The sequence below is a fragment of the Nasonia vitripennis genome, chromosome 1 (assembly GCF_009193385.2).
Source record: "Nasonia vitripennis strain AsymCx chromosome 1, Nvit_psr_1.1, whole genome shotgun sequence".
Taxonomy (NCBI): Eukaryota; Metazoa; Arthropoda; class Insecta; order Hymenoptera; family Pteromalidae; genus Nasonia; species Nasonia vitripennis.
Genome location: NC_045757.1, coordinates 17,531,990 through 17,547,226, shown reverse-complemented (window position 1 = coordinate 17,547,226; position 15,237 = coordinate 17,531,990). Strand labels below are relative to the sequence as shown.

The following is a 15,237-nucleotide window of genomic DNA, read 5'->3' as shown; positions in this document are numbered from 1 at the left end:
GGCTTTTCGTTACATATAAAGATCTTTATTGGCGGATTTTTCAAGGAAATTTCCAAGTTAATGACTCTGATATTGAAACAAACGCGATCCGGTCGTAAAAACGGTTATGCAACCTCGTAGTATCGGAGTACTATGTCGATCTTAAAGATATAAATCTCATTTGAGTGTTTGTACTATTTTTAAACCGTTTTCGGACGTCGCAATTTCTTCTACGATAGAGAGAATACTGACAAATTTGTCGATATAAATGTAGCAATCAAATATGATGATAAGTTTGATTCGCAGTTCCAGCTTCAGAATAGATCACCTAAAATTCAAAAACGTTTAATACAATGACAGTTTATCGATCAGCGTGAAATTTGCTACGACGTCCGCGACACGCTTAACCAACCGAGAATCGACGATCGAATAGGGTGAAGAAAAAGATAAGCCCCGAAGCTCATTCGTTATCGCGGCTAAAAAGTAGGAGTCATATAAAAGAATTGTCTCGATCGCTCGACTCTCTCATAGTGTGTGCCAGTGACTTTGCGGGATGAAGCGCTACGCTCTTGCGTTCTTGTGCCTAGCCGCACTGACGGCGACTGCTATTTCATCCAAAGCCGGTAAGCTGGATTCGTACTGCATATTTTACTAGTATTTATTATAAAGTGGAGTTGTTAATGCCGGTATACGTAGAAAAATCGTTGAAGGAAAAAGAAATATGTGCGTAATGCCGCAAGAGACTTGACCTTCAAAGATCGATTTTTTAAGGAATCGACACGTTTGCTATTGTGTCAAAGACGCAATATGTGGTTGCATAACTCGTGTTAAAATCGTGGTTTATTTGCTAGCTAGGTTTTTTACATGCATTTCTAGTATAATAGAAAATCATAAATTTAAAATAGTATTTTGCTTAACTAGATGCGAAATGCACTTTTTCTAAAGGCAAGATGATTTAGCACGAGTTGAGTCGAGTGTTGAAATCATCGCCAAAGCTATAGAAATCGCTCTCTTCCCCTTGTTACACGCTGTACTCTTTCTTTACATTTAAATTCTTAAAAACTTCTGAAATTTGTGCTATTTTCACGAAGTGACGAGAAATACTTATCCATTATCTCCCGCTGCACCTTCACGCTCAAAATGAGCAATATTCCGTTCGCTTTAGATGCAGAAAGGCTTATTTCATGTATTCGTTGAAAAAAATTATTACTAAAGTGGAATATTTTAATGATTCTAACAGTGACGAGGTATTATGCAATTGGCGAACAAATAGAATTAGGACCAGTGAGCGGATTCGAGCAGTACAATGATGAAGTATACAAATGCGAACTCGTTACCAACAATGGTACCAAATTTACCCTATATCCAACTCCCAAAGGAGGATTCGACAGACGATTCGATGTTTATGATTACTCTGGATGTAAAATCTACATTCGACAGCCGTCCAAAACCGACCAAGGAACGTGGCAGGTCATTGCAACAATACAGAAGAGAAATAAAAAGACTGCAGATATCGTGACGGGTGACTACGATGTTCAAATAAGAGAAGTAATACATTGATAAAACTGCTTTATTGGTGTCGTATTGAGTTCTTCCTTTTTAACAAACACACATAATTTTGCAATTTTAGTCGTACAAAGAAAGGGCATTAAGCCCCGCCAGGCAAGCTTACGTTTATCCAGATCAACAGGTGTCCGTCTACTTTAACGAAAAATTCGATGAGCTGACTTCATGCATACTTTTAAACCCTTCGGTAACATTTCATCAAATTTAACTTCTGTATACGAGAGTTTCTGACAGGTTCAAGGAATAATTGTTTTTATCATCTGCAGCGAGAAAAATTAGAATTGAAAAGCACCGAATCCGCAAACATCAAATTAGCCAATGAATGCGGCTTTAAAATGAACGTCAAAGAGGTGTACGGTGGTGAATGGACCCTGATTGCTGATCTAAAGAACGGTTCCGCTTACCACGGTGAATTTAGACTTGTGGTGAAAAACAAAAAGGATCTCCAGGTTAACGAGGTAAGTTTCTCCTGTAAATTACAATTCATGAACACTATCTGCTGCGCAGGAATATTGTTGCCTATTAATGTGTTTACCATTATTCAAGACTGTTCACCACTTTAAACGCGGTGAAGAAGCATTCATCGACGGAGGGCGCAGAGTCGATCAGGCAAAGATGTGCATCTTGGAGGATCCACACGGTGTACGATATCCGATCAACACTGGCTCTTGCAGTCTCCACATTCCAATTGTGACAGAGCATCACGAAGGTATCTGGAAAGCTTACTACGGACTCGAAGGCATGGAGTATCTCGTCGAACAGAAGATCACCGTTAACACTTACGGTAAGAAAATGCACACTTTCGCTATCATAAATGACAGTATATGATGTATCATGCCATCGCTGCGGAATCAAGTAATACATCTAAAGTTTTGTTTAATGTTTTAGACGATATTTCACTCTACAGCAACGTCACCAGATCAAATGGAGATATCAATTTGCTCTGTCAAGTTCGCACTTCCTTGATTAAATTCTGCAGCTTCGTCAGACCTGATGGCGAAATACTGCACATGAGCTTTGCCGTTGGAAATGAAAAGTAAGGATTTCAAAATTGAATAAAAATTCAAATTCGAACTTCGCTAACATAGATCGCGATTCTAGGTATAGCTACTACGGAAACGGTGTGCACAACCGTGATAATTACATGACGGACTGCGGTATCACGATTCACAAACCAACATCTGCCGACTATGGCTCGTGGAAATGTTTAGTCAGAATCAGCTTTTCGGAAACATTGGGAACGATTTTGAAAGTAACCAAGCCTGCAAGGAGTAGCGCCGAAGCGAAATCAGTCGTCAAGGCTAACGACGTTTATGCCAAGTCTGGCGCTTCTTACGACGTTAGTGCAAACTCTATTATACTTAGCAGTTAAAATGAAATTCGTCATTTGAACAAAGAGTGCTGATGTACATGGGTTGGCCTACGATTCTAGGTTAAGTGCAGCGCCGACGAGGTTCTGAGTTACTGCTGGCTGCGCAGTCCCAACGGTACCGTCCACAACGTGAAGATGGGCAAGGTTGTTCAGCAGCCAGCTCTCCAATACGTCGGCAACGGACTTGAGCTGGGCGACTGTACGGCTCGCGTTCAAGACGCGACCAAGTCTGACGCCGGAAAGTGGACTTGCCATATGGGAGTCGCCAACGGCCCTGAATTAGAGGTTGACTTCAAAGTCACGCTTAAAGGTAAACTACGTATTTTGAATATCCGAAAAATTATATCGATCGAGCTTGATCTCTAACTTTATAATTATATGACAGATCGATTAGCATCAAGTTGAGAGGCAGTCGGGCCTAGAGCCTCAAAATATCGATCTGCAGTACTTTCAACAATAAACATGAAAAAAAAATTTTTCCTATAAGTATTCATGTAACATTGTTGAAAGTATTGTTGTCACCTGACCGTAGCGCCGTGGCAGATTCGCCAAGTTACTTGGTACGTTAATTTGGCATTTTCGATGCACGCGAGCGCGTATAATCTCACTCTCGCTCTTGCCATAAACAGACCATAATTAATAGAGATTGCAAAGAGCCGATGAAGAAGGGGTTGAATCCCGCAATAGAGAGAGCGCGTGTATAGGTGAATGGAAGAGCTCGAGCAGGCAGAAGAACCGGCCGCGAAGTAAAGTGGAACTTGGCAAGAACGCTCTCTAATTGCTAAACTAATATCCGGGCGCGTCGCTTATTGGATTAAATAGAATCGTCTAGCGTATTAGCGGCTCCTTCATTACTCATGGACTTAATAACTCAGAGCCTGACCCCCCACTATGCCTCTCTCGCGGGAGGTTCCTCGGGTTATTATATATGTATATTAGAGAGCAGCCGACGACGTACACGGACGCGAAATTAATTAACTAAGTAATAGATGAGCTGCGTGGAATTGGGGGGTGGGAAGCGGGGGAACCAAAGCGCTCCGTGAGTTCCGATGATAAGCGCTGCAGCTGTCATTTAACCTCCGGCGCGCTATGAGCTCGAGTTATTTTAGCGCAAAACCACGGGATCTCGTCGTCTCTGCGGAGATGCGTATACGAAACTCTCGATGACTAATGCCTATGCATTAGCCAATCGATGTATATTTGCTATCATATGGTGTAATTTAAACTTGCGAAGATACTAACATTATCATCAGATATATTTCACTAATATTTAAGCAATATTGTCGGCAAGTAATTGACCACGACGTTTCACATTTTCGATCATGCAGAGAGCTACCTGATGGCGGCACGAGATGTGGTGTATTTGGAGAAGAGCGATACCGACCTCATTTGCCGGCCACTGCCCGAATCTAACATGATCATCGAAGCCTGCCGATGGGTTAATCCCCAGGGACATGGTATCAATGTCTATCGTCAGGGACGTTACTTCACCGAGTCCGCAAGCACGCACTGCAGACTGACCATCCGCGGTAAGTGTCCCAGTTTCCGTAAATTACACCGAAATTCAATTTCTACAAAGCTGCCTGTGACAAGCTACGTCTCACAGGCTTCATTTCGCAGCAAATCAACCACAATATACTGCGGGAAAACAGCTTGACGTAAACACGATCTATTATATACTTTCGAAATTTCACTTCTACGTTAAGCAGAAGCATTCTCGGGGCGAAAAAATTTCAAGAGATTAAAGCTCGGAGAATTTTCCGCGTCGCTCCGCCAGCGACAAAACAAGCGCCGGGAACTTTTTTAATAATCGAAGACGTCAAATATTGTCCCTCGTCAGAGTCGCTCAGTCGTCGGCTTCCTCTCACTCCTTTCCCGAGTTCCATTTTTCGCCTTTCGAAAATAAGGCGCCTAAAGCAATATTTTTCTTCGACAAAAAGTCGCCGAACCAATCGGCTTCGCTCTCGCGTCTCGAGATTCGATTTCTCGCAAGCGCGTCTCGACGCCGAGCAGCAGCAGCTCGTTTGCCGTCACGCCGCTTCGCGGAAAAGACAAAGTCGAGCGACAAAGTAAAACAGTCCCTCCGCGAAAGAAGGCTGCTGTCGCTCCGCGTTTGTCTTTTGACGGAGAGTCCGCAGGACGCTCGTCGCCACGGCGGGATTGTTTGCCGCCTTTTCCTCGATCGCACGCGCGCCGACTTTTCTTTGGCTTCTCTCTCTCTCTCTCTCTCTCTCTCTGTCTGTCTCTCTCTCTCTGTCTCTCTCACACACACACACACATATACACGCTCCCTTTCTCCTGCTCCTTTTTCTCGATCCGAGGATGGCAGCAGACTTTTCGCGAAATTTCATTTTCGAAGCTTGTTTGTCGCGAGCACAACTCGTTCGGGTGATTCGCGCGGATGTTGGCCCGAATGAGCGCTGAAAGAATTAAATTTGAAAAATTAGGCTCGAAAAACTGTCATTGCAAATTATTTCAGTGGTCGACTTCGAGGAGGATGTAGGCGAGTGGTCCTGCCACGCTAGCTTTTCGGGAAAAGAAGGCAGCCAAGAGGAAGGTAGTGCCAGCATGATCGTGAGCTACAGGAGTGTGGGAATCGGAAGCTTCCTCTCAATCGGACTCTTCGTCAGCCTCCTCGTCTTCACGTTAGTCGGCCTCTTTATCCTATTCGTGTACAAACGCCGGCTCGCCGCTAGACGTTCCGACGAGAAGATCATCCTTCAAGGCGAGAAACCCCCCAAGTACCCCTGAATACACAGGGTCAATTTTAATTGATGCAGAGTTCGTTACGTTGTAAGGCTTCTTCAATTGTTGTATATTGCGTATAACACAAAGTTCGAAAGAATAAAATTTAAAAGAATATATACTATTATATGTTTGTCACTTATAAGATATACTATTAAAACATCGTTGATGTTTTTACGCGGTTCAAAATTTTGGAATTGTTAATCAAGAAACGTCAATTGTATGTTATAAAAGGACTCTTTGTCCAAATGACGCTGTAATTGTAATACAGTTTTAATTCTTTATAGATGTTCAATAAAAATTAGAAGATGCACGACGTTCTTATTTATTATTTTTAGAATAATTACAAAAAAGTTCAATAAACAAGCGTTAATGATTGTAACTAAATGAAATGCAGTTTTTGTAAATTATCGATTTTAAATGTTCTGTTTAAAATTTTTCGTAAGCATATAGCGGAGTGTAATCTCTATGAAGCAGTAAGAATATACCCTAAGTTATACATTTATTTAATAAAACCTAAAATACAATAGCAAGTTCAATTAATTGACTACCTGCGGATGTTATACTTCAAAATTATCATTGGTTTATTTGTTCTAAACGTTTGAATAATTTATTAACCTACAACTTAAGCAATACTGTTAAGACAGAATGCACTGTATAAAATGTTAAAATTATTTATTTGAAATAATATTATAAAAATGGCTACATATTTTTGTAAAAATTTTTTTACTTTTTTTGATCTAAATATCTTACAAATGCTAAAGTAGTATGAAACTTCTTGCAGATCTTGATTTTACAGCTATTTTTTATTTTCAACACTTCAGTAAATTTTTCAATCCCAAGAATAATTATGTTAAATCTACTCTATACTGCTACGATGATACTTAAAATTTTTGTTTTTAGATTACCAAGTTATTCTGGTTATTTATCGTTCATTAGCATCATGAACCGTATGCGCGAGAAGGGGTTAGTCTAGCCCGAATAAGCAGACAGGCAAAATCGCGACATTCAGAAAATCTTTCACAGCGTTCGACCCGATCGAGGCAGCCTGTTCTAAGCACTCTCATTCGTTTCTTTGTGAAGAAACACAACTTTGTAGGCCCGGCCAGTCTTCCGGCTTTCCTATATTAATATAATGATGATACAAAAAGTCACTTACCTTCCGCAAAGTACTGCATCGCGCTCGGCACCGGCTCCCCATGATGACTTGGAATCACCTTTTACATTCATCACCTTTTTGGATAAAGCGATCCCTATACCTCAGAGATCCCTTCGAATCCACTCATAAAATGAGCGAATATTAACCGAAGACTGAAGGGAATAGAACGCTCAAAGAAAAATGTGACGAACGCGCGAGTGTCATGGCCGCCGTGAATATACAGTATTGTTTACCAACAGCTTGCGGAAGCTCATTCTGAAAGCAAAAACAGAAATATATTGGTTATTGATTCCCATCTAGTGCAAATAGTGCTCATATACACATACATAATTAATACCATACTCTAAATATCAATCAAACATTATTAGACATTATATGCGATGGAGATACACACATCACAAATTCAAGAGTACTTTATACTTTGTTCATAATCCGCGCGATAACGAAATTTCACGTGCGCGCTAAGTTACACTCTGTAAGCATTATTTAATTACGGCAAACGTTATCTTTTACGTTACACGGTTACTTATTTCAATCTTCAACAAAACTAGAGTAAGAGCAGCGTAACTGCTTATACGCATTACGACGTGTCGCTATAAATGAAATAAACTCGCATATTCGAAGAACTCCAGTCCTGCTGAAAAAAAGTTCAGCAAACGCACACCGGTGTAAAACTAATCCTCTTTCCATAATCCGAAACAGGCTACTACCGAAGCTCCGCCGCATACGTGATTAAAGTCTGCGTACGATCCTTTCAGAGGCGTAAGCTCGAGCATCCAGGTCGCGTAACTGGGTTGCCCATGCAGACCGTCGAGGCTGTGCACTTTTTTAACACACGCATTATCGCGATCCGATTTTCACGTTCTAGCTCTTTTTGCGGATTTAAATTATTATGCTGCTACCAGTTAAAGCGCGATGTTAATACTGTGCCCGCTATATAGTGGCGCTGTTTTAATTTTGATTGCGAACGTTTTTACATTTTTGAAATGATAATAATAATAACGTTCCGCATACCTATCCTTCTAATGTAGGCGTTTGATAAACCAGCTATTATCTACTAGCGTTGCTATAAAGGACTTTGAAATTAGGTGTTCGTTTATGTATAGGGCAAACGCGAGCATTATACTCGTTCATGCGACACAGAGAGAGCTCATTAATGTTTTGCCAGAGCACAGTTTCTCATTAAGGGTTATAAACATTGCACGTATGTTACTTTGGACTCATCTTCGTCCTGCATTTCAAAAATTGATCGAACAATCAAAAGGTATTGTACAACATTATTTAATGCAATAACAAACAATTTTATGATGATCGAGCCCAATATATAATCATTGGCAACACGAACACGCTTTAAAGGCTGTATTTTCCAGAAATCGGACGAACGGTTATAATGCCAACCAGTGGAAAGAACGGGGAAAGCAAAAATTCCATTATGAGTCGATTAGCAATGCCATTGTCGTATTTAATCTAGAATGGCTGAAAACGATTCACGAAAGCGGATGAGCGATGAAGCTCGTTGGTGAAAAAGCGAGCTACGTATTATATAGCTTGCGAGCTTTTATCGCGAACCAGAATTGGTGCATATATATAAGCTCGACGATGATCCGGAGGATATTATTCGTTTGAAACGAGACGATGTAGCGAAAGGGAAAGCAGCGAGCGGAAGGGCAATGGAAATCTCGAAATATTGTTCCTCTTATTTACGATTTCTCGATTCTTTAATCGTAATCTTACGCTGAATCGCGTAACTTGATCATCCACAATCACAACGATTATGAAAACTGCTCGAACAAACAAACAACCTCCAGTATATTTCCACGAAAATGCAAGAATATTCATAAAACAATACCCAGCATTTCGCCGACGATTCTCCATCTGGCAAATTCTTCTCTGACCGACTTTCTTAAAATCACAACGGTGAATTGTACTTCTCTGCCTCGTCCTCTAGATCAAATTGTAGTAGCGCTCCACTGAGCGTTCTACCACAGGATTTTTAAAGCATGATTTAAGAATTCACTTGTCTCGTTTGTTGACATGGTATTATATCCCTAAATTTCTTTTTCATCCATATGGGTTCTCATCGTCGAAAAATTAATCGGAGTCTAGATCGAAGAGATAACAAAAAATCGAGCTCGTTACATCGTTCACGGCGCCATACGGTGCACTCACGCAGCAAAAGTCCGCAGAGACCAACATCATCGTCAGCACATCGACATCAACACGAGCGGAGAAACTGTAAACGTGCACATTCGGGGCAAAGACGTGACAGCCAAAAAGGAGGTAATGCATCCGTGCATCGACACAAAAAGCCTCGAAGGAGCAGTGCGCACAAAAATTATCCGTCCGAAAGCGACAGTGAGCGTCGCCCGAGAGGCTCGCCGTGTCGTGGACGTAGTACCTCCGTCAGCAGCTCGCTTTCCAGTGAATATTCATACCAACGCAGCAGCTCATATGAAAGTCACTCACGCTCCCCTAATCGAAGTGTTTTGAGCTGCTCGACATGCTCAGCCACCACTAGGAACGATAGTAACAGGAAAAGAGTCGAGAGTCAAATCCACCACGACAAGGTTAAGGTAACCGATACTGCGGGAACATCAGGTGAGCCTTCTGCTCCTAATAAAAGTCAGCCAGAAGTAAACTCGGAGTTGCTTAACCTCTTAGAAGAGTCAATCCAACAATTAAACACTGGACCTCCTATTCATGCCGAAGTTGCAAAAGTTTGGCAGCAAATTTGCCACAAAGGTTTTGCTAAGGAGTCAAAAGAAACTTTGTTTCAAAAATATTTAATCCCGGAAAATTGTGTATTTCTTAAATCGCCAAAGCTCAATTCGGAGATTAAATCAGGAGTTAGAAAATCTATCCAACGCAGAGACCAATTTCAAGTAGTTACGCAAAATCAGCTTGGCTCAGCTCTTTCAGCAATAGCAAATGATTTAACTAAGCTGATGTCGGATGAAAAAATTGACACTGACGAAGCGAAAAAATTCATTTTCGAGTCTACAAGTGATCCCGGAAAATTGTTGACTGACTTACATTTTCAAATTTCAATGTCTAGAAGGGCCCTTATAAATCCAGCTTTGAAGCAAGTAGCGGTCAACGTAGCAAAAGAATCCAAAATCAACGAGTATCTTTACGGCCAGAATATCTCGGAGAAACTTAAAATTGCCAAGGAAGTGGAGAAAGTCGGAAGTGACCTTTCGAAACAGGATCGGTTCGCGAGAAAACCTGATTTTTTCGGCTCAAGAAACTCCTATAAAAACCAGCCAAATTCGAGAGGCGATTTAAACTACAGAGGCCCCCTCTATCGACGCAACACGATGTACACACGCCCAGCGAGGGGGCAGAAACGACAATCCAGCAGTCGAGGGCAGAACAGGAACTTCAGGAGGAAGTAGATGCACCTGTAAGTAAAATTGGCGGTAGAATAAGATTCTTTGAACAATCTTGGCAGAAAATTACGAATGATCCTTTCATTATCTCTTGCGTAAGAGGTTATACAATCAAATTTGATTATAACGTAATTCAGCATGTAGTACCGCCAGAACCGCATTTCTCTAAAGAAGAAAATTTAGCGTGTGAATCTTCGATAAATATTTTGCTAGAGAAAGGTGCTGTATCAAAATGCAAACCTTGCAAAAAGCAGTTCATTTCGACTTATTTTTTTGCGACAAAAACCGAATGGAGATTATAGATTTATTTTAAATCTTAAACAGCTTAATAAATTGATAGTCGCTTCAGATTTTAAAATGGAAAATATTAAAACTGCGCTAAAACTTTTATCTAAAGACTCGTATATGGCAGCTATGGATTTGCAAGACCGTTATTTACTCGTACCGATTAATAAAAAATCAAGGAAGTTTTTAAGATTTTCGTACAAAAATACTTTGTACGAATTTAACGCTTTGCCCTTCGAACTTTCAATAGCTCCTTATATTTTCACAAAATTGTTAAAACCAGTTGTAGAGAAATCACGATTAGAAAATACCATATTAGTGATATATCTGGATGACATTTTACTGATAGCTAGAAACCGAGAAGATTGCTTGAGGAGTGTTTGCATTACTCGAAATTTATTAGAATCATTAGGTCTCACAATTAATACAAAGAAAAGTCAATTAATACCGAGTAAACAGTGTAAATTTTTGGGTTTTATTCTGGATACCAAACATTTCAGTATTTATTTGACTAATGAAAAACGCAAAAAATTAAAAATGCAGTTGATAAATTATATAATGGGAAATCATTTAAAATCAGAGAAGTCGCAAAAGTCATAGGTACGCTTGTATCAGCGTGTCCTGCCGTTACATACGGTTGGCTGTACACTAAGCGACTAGAACGAGATAAATTTTTAGCCCTCAAGAAAAATAACAACAACTACGAAAAAGTCATGCAAATAACGGATGATATGAAATCCGATTTGAAATGGTGGCTAAACAACATATTTTTAGTAAAAAATGACATTCGAGACATCTAAAATCTCTGAAGTATCATCTAGAAATCTTCACTGGCGCATCTCTCACAGGATGGGGCGTTTCCTGTGCAGGTGAAAAGGTTCATGGTTGGTGGGAGAATGGTGAATCAGACCATATCAATTTTTTAGAGTTACAAGCTACTTTTAACGGCTTCAAATGTTTCGCGAAAAATGAAAGAATGTTGCACGAGATATTTGGCAATGGTGTGAAAGTAGGAATATTTTTTTATACGCATCTTATACAAAATCAAACGATAATTTTGAAGCAGACACAGAATTTCGTAGATTACCGCAGATTCTATCGAAATTGACGCATTCACAATACCGTGGACAAATTTGAAATTTTATGCTTTTCCGCCATTTTCTGTTATTCTCAAAGTTCTACGTAAATTAATAATAGATAACGCAGAAGGGATTGTAGTTGTGCCATATTGGCCACCTCAACCTTGGTTTTCGTTGTATAAATCGCTAGCAGCGACACCTTTTCTCTATCTCGAGCCTAAATCTAAATTACTTTCGTCTCCTTACAGCAAAACGCATCCATTGTCTCAGAAACTTATCCTGGTTGCCGCGAATTATCCTGCAATCATACACGCGAAAAGGTTACTTAAAGGAAGCAGCTGAGGTCATGTTAGCGTCTACAGAAACAACATTGGCAAGATATGGAAACCCAATGAATAAATGGTGGAATTGTTGCAGAGAGAAAAACATCTCGTTATACGAAGCGGATACAAAGGATATTATAGAATTCTTCACGAGGCAATCAGAAGTCGTAAAATCGTACAGTACGCTTAATATGTACAGGACTGCACTTTCGTTGATTATGAACAACTGTTTGGAATAAATGCCGAAAATAAGCAGGTTTTTTAAGGGCGTTGCTAATCAAAAACCGAAAAATGCTAAATATAATGAAACGTGGGATCCAGATAGAGTACTGATATTTCTCTCAACTTTATTTCCAAATGATGCTTTGTCTCTTGAAAATTTAACGAAATAATTAGTTACACTTTTGGCTTTAGTCACGGCTCGAGGCGTTCAGACATTGTCAAAAATAAAATTAGATAACATAAAAGAAATGGAAAACGAGATCAAAATTCGAATCACGGATAGAATAAAAACTAGCAACCGAGTAAAAGAATAACCTTTGTTAAAAATTCCATTTTTTGCTAGACAAGAAAATATTTGCCCTGCAAAAACTTTAAAAGTTTACGTAGAAAAAACTGCAAGCCTTAGGACAGAAAAGGATACAAATTTAATCCTAACATTTAAAAAGCCACACCATACAGTGACAACACGAACAATTAGCCGTTGGATTAAAGATACGTTAAAAGAAAGCGGTAGAGATACGAGCATTTATTCGGCACATAGCACGCGTCATGCGTCTACGTCTGCAGCAGCTCGAGCCGGTATAAACATCGAAACTATTCGCAAAGCAGCCGGCTGGTCACAAAAATCTAAAGTATTTGCTCAGTTTTACAATAGACCGCTTAAAGACCGAGGATTTTGCATCATATTGTACACGTACAGATTAAAAATTGTGTTTCAATTTATGTTAATAAAATAATTATTGCATTATACAAGTATATCAATTCTATTATAAATTATACAACGCTTACGATAAATTGTGAAAATCATAACTTTAAACATCTACAATTTGATCTAGAGAACGAGGCAGAGAAGTACAATTGAACGATCGAGTGAACTTACCTGTAAGTGAAAACTCGATCATAATTGTACGATCTGCCTCGTCCGAATAGATCAAACCCTCCCATAAATTTGTTGATTTCAATAAATTTTCCCTCTCTATTATTTTCACAATTTAAATGCTTTGAAATTAATGACACAGTCAGGGATATAATACCATGGCAACAAGCGAGACAAGTGAATTCTTAAATCATGCTTTAAAAATCCTGTGGTAGAACGCTTAGTGGATCGCTACTACAATTTGATCTAGAGGACGAGGCAGATCGTACAATTATGATCGAGTTTTCACTTACAGGTAAGTTCACTCGATCGTTCAATTCTCATTGCGAATCGCAGTGAGCAGACAATGTCGTTCCGAGACGTCGCGCGCGCAAGCAACGACAGAGTATACAGTATATTCGAGCATATACGCCGCCTTATACCCGGAAAAATCACCGGGAGATAAACTCTCGCGATGCTCGGGCTCGCCAGTAAATTCGCTGGATTAGTGCTTAATAATCCCGGGCAAGGAAAATCGCCGAGGGTTTTACCGATTGCGAACGAACTTTCTGTACTCGCAAAACCGTTCTTGACCCGAACGCGCGCACGACGTTCGCTATGCTGCGAGCCAGTGCCGGAAACAATCTCCGCGAGCTCGCGCGGATTACCGCCGACGTTACATCGACGTGGAGGTAAAGAGACGGAGCTGCAGCTTGAGGGGAGGAGAAACGCGGAATCGCTGATTGTGCAAGTTGCTTTATCCGAACTGTTTGTTTTTACCCTTTTTCGAGCACCGCCTCGGGGGGATATTTGAACGCTAAATCGCGGGATTTGAAGTTTGCCGATATCGCGCACGTGCGAAAATATGTGTGGGTGTGCTCTCTCTCTCTCTCTCTCTCTCTCTCTCTCTCTCTCTCTCTCTCTCTCTCTCTCTCTCTCTCTCTCTCTCTCGACGTGTATTGTGTTCCCGGGCTTATCAGAACTTTCGAGGTGAGTGTATACCATCACTGTTTCGAGCAAACCCAGCAAGCTCCCGCAATTATTACTTACCGAAGAGCCTGTTTGCTTCAGAAATTTCCGATTGCGACTCGATCCAGAGATTACTGGAGTTATTCTTTCGATCGGCGAATTTCATTTTAGGAAACTACGCTCTGAAGACGAGAGAGCTCACTTCGTATATCAAGAATGACAAACCACCGGATGTATAAGTCAAAGCCGCCTCGAGAAGTACATCAGCCCTGCAGATCGTCTACAAAAGATCGAAATCCCTCCCACAATCTTTCCCTTTCCGTCTTCGATTTTCCTACAGCTCCAATCCGCTGCGGCACCTTAAAACTTTTTCATCTAGCGCGCACTTTATACACCCAGGATCTTTTCCCACCGCCAAGGAGTGTATAAGGCGGGTGCGGGGTGGCGCAAGCCCCGCAGTATATTTCACGGGATTCTTTATGGTCGGCTCTCTCGCGCGCGCGAGTATACATACAGGTGTATACCCCAGACGCGAAGCTTCTTGCGCGACGGCAATCTCTAACTGAAGCCGCATCCGCCGGTGAAAGCAGGGAAGCTAGAGAGAGAGTGCGCAATGAGGAGTAATCTAGACTCTAGATTAACCCGCAGCTCAAGATATCAGTCGGGGCTTTGCCTCGCCCGCGCGTTACGAGCTGCTCTCTTCCTTGCGACTTTGCACGCGTGAGCCAGCTGGACGCTGGGAAAAATATATGCGTGCGGCTTTGAGTGTATATGAGCTGGAGAATTTTTGCATTCGTTTGCAGCGCTGCTGTTGCTGACTCTCGATGTGGCAAGGAGAGAATTTTAAGGAAGGAAAAAATACCGTTTGGAATATCAACGTGACTTTGGATTGTTCCTATGAGAGAGGTTAATGACTCGATTAAAAAAAAAATTAATTAAAATACACTCGATTACCCCAATCAAAGCTTCAAAAGCTCGATAATTGAACTTACTCCTTGGTTTGGAACACTTGAGACATCGATCGATCAGCATTTCTTCCAAGTTAACGCGTGCAAAGCTCTCGATCAAGGAAAAGCACGTCTGTTGGTCTCTCCCAGCGTCTGATACTTTGTGCTTCGGTACAACGTGTCCATTCGTGCCTGTATATACGCGTCAACGAGGGCAATAAACGCTGCTGCCCGCTCGCGCGCTCTCTAACGCAAAGTCTAATGTCTCGTCAGGGATAAATTGCGGGTAAAAATCTGTACCAGAAGCAGAGCTGCTTTCGACGACTTTGTTATAGACCAAGCGTAC

The 15,237-nt window shown here is 40.9% G+C and overlaps 2 protein-coding genes across 2 annotated transcripts in view; one reads left to right on the top strand and one right to left on the bottom strand.

Moving 5' to 3' along the window:
* Nucleotides 1-7,071, bottom strand: part of LOC100115632 (MOXD1 homolog 2) — a 432,542-nt gene extending 425,471 nt beyond the window's left edge. Inside the window, exon 1 of the mRNA XM_032595855.1 lies at nucleotides 6,822-7,071. The gene's annotated coding sequence lies outside the window, so the exon portion shown is untranslated. The remainder of the gene's footprint in view (nucleotides 1-6,821) is intronic.
* Nucleotides 477-6,189, top strand: LOC100115799. The gene is made up of 10 exons (XM_001600372.6): nucleotides 477-602; nucleotides 1,220-1,527; nucleotides 1,610-1,732; nucleotides 1,812-2,003; nucleotides 2,092-2,329; nucleotides 2,434-2,581; nucleotides 2,647-2,884; nucleotides 2,978-3,227; nucleotides 4,246-4,446; nucleotides 5,397-6,189. Exons 1-10 carry the CDS (start codon nucleotides 533-535, stop codon nucleotides 5,666-5,668), a joined length of 2,040 nt encoding a protein of 679 aa, XP_001600422.2. The 5' UTR covers nucleotides 477-532; the 3' UTR covers nucleotides 5,669-6,189.
* Nucleotides 7,072-15,237: the final 8,166 nt, after the last annotated feature.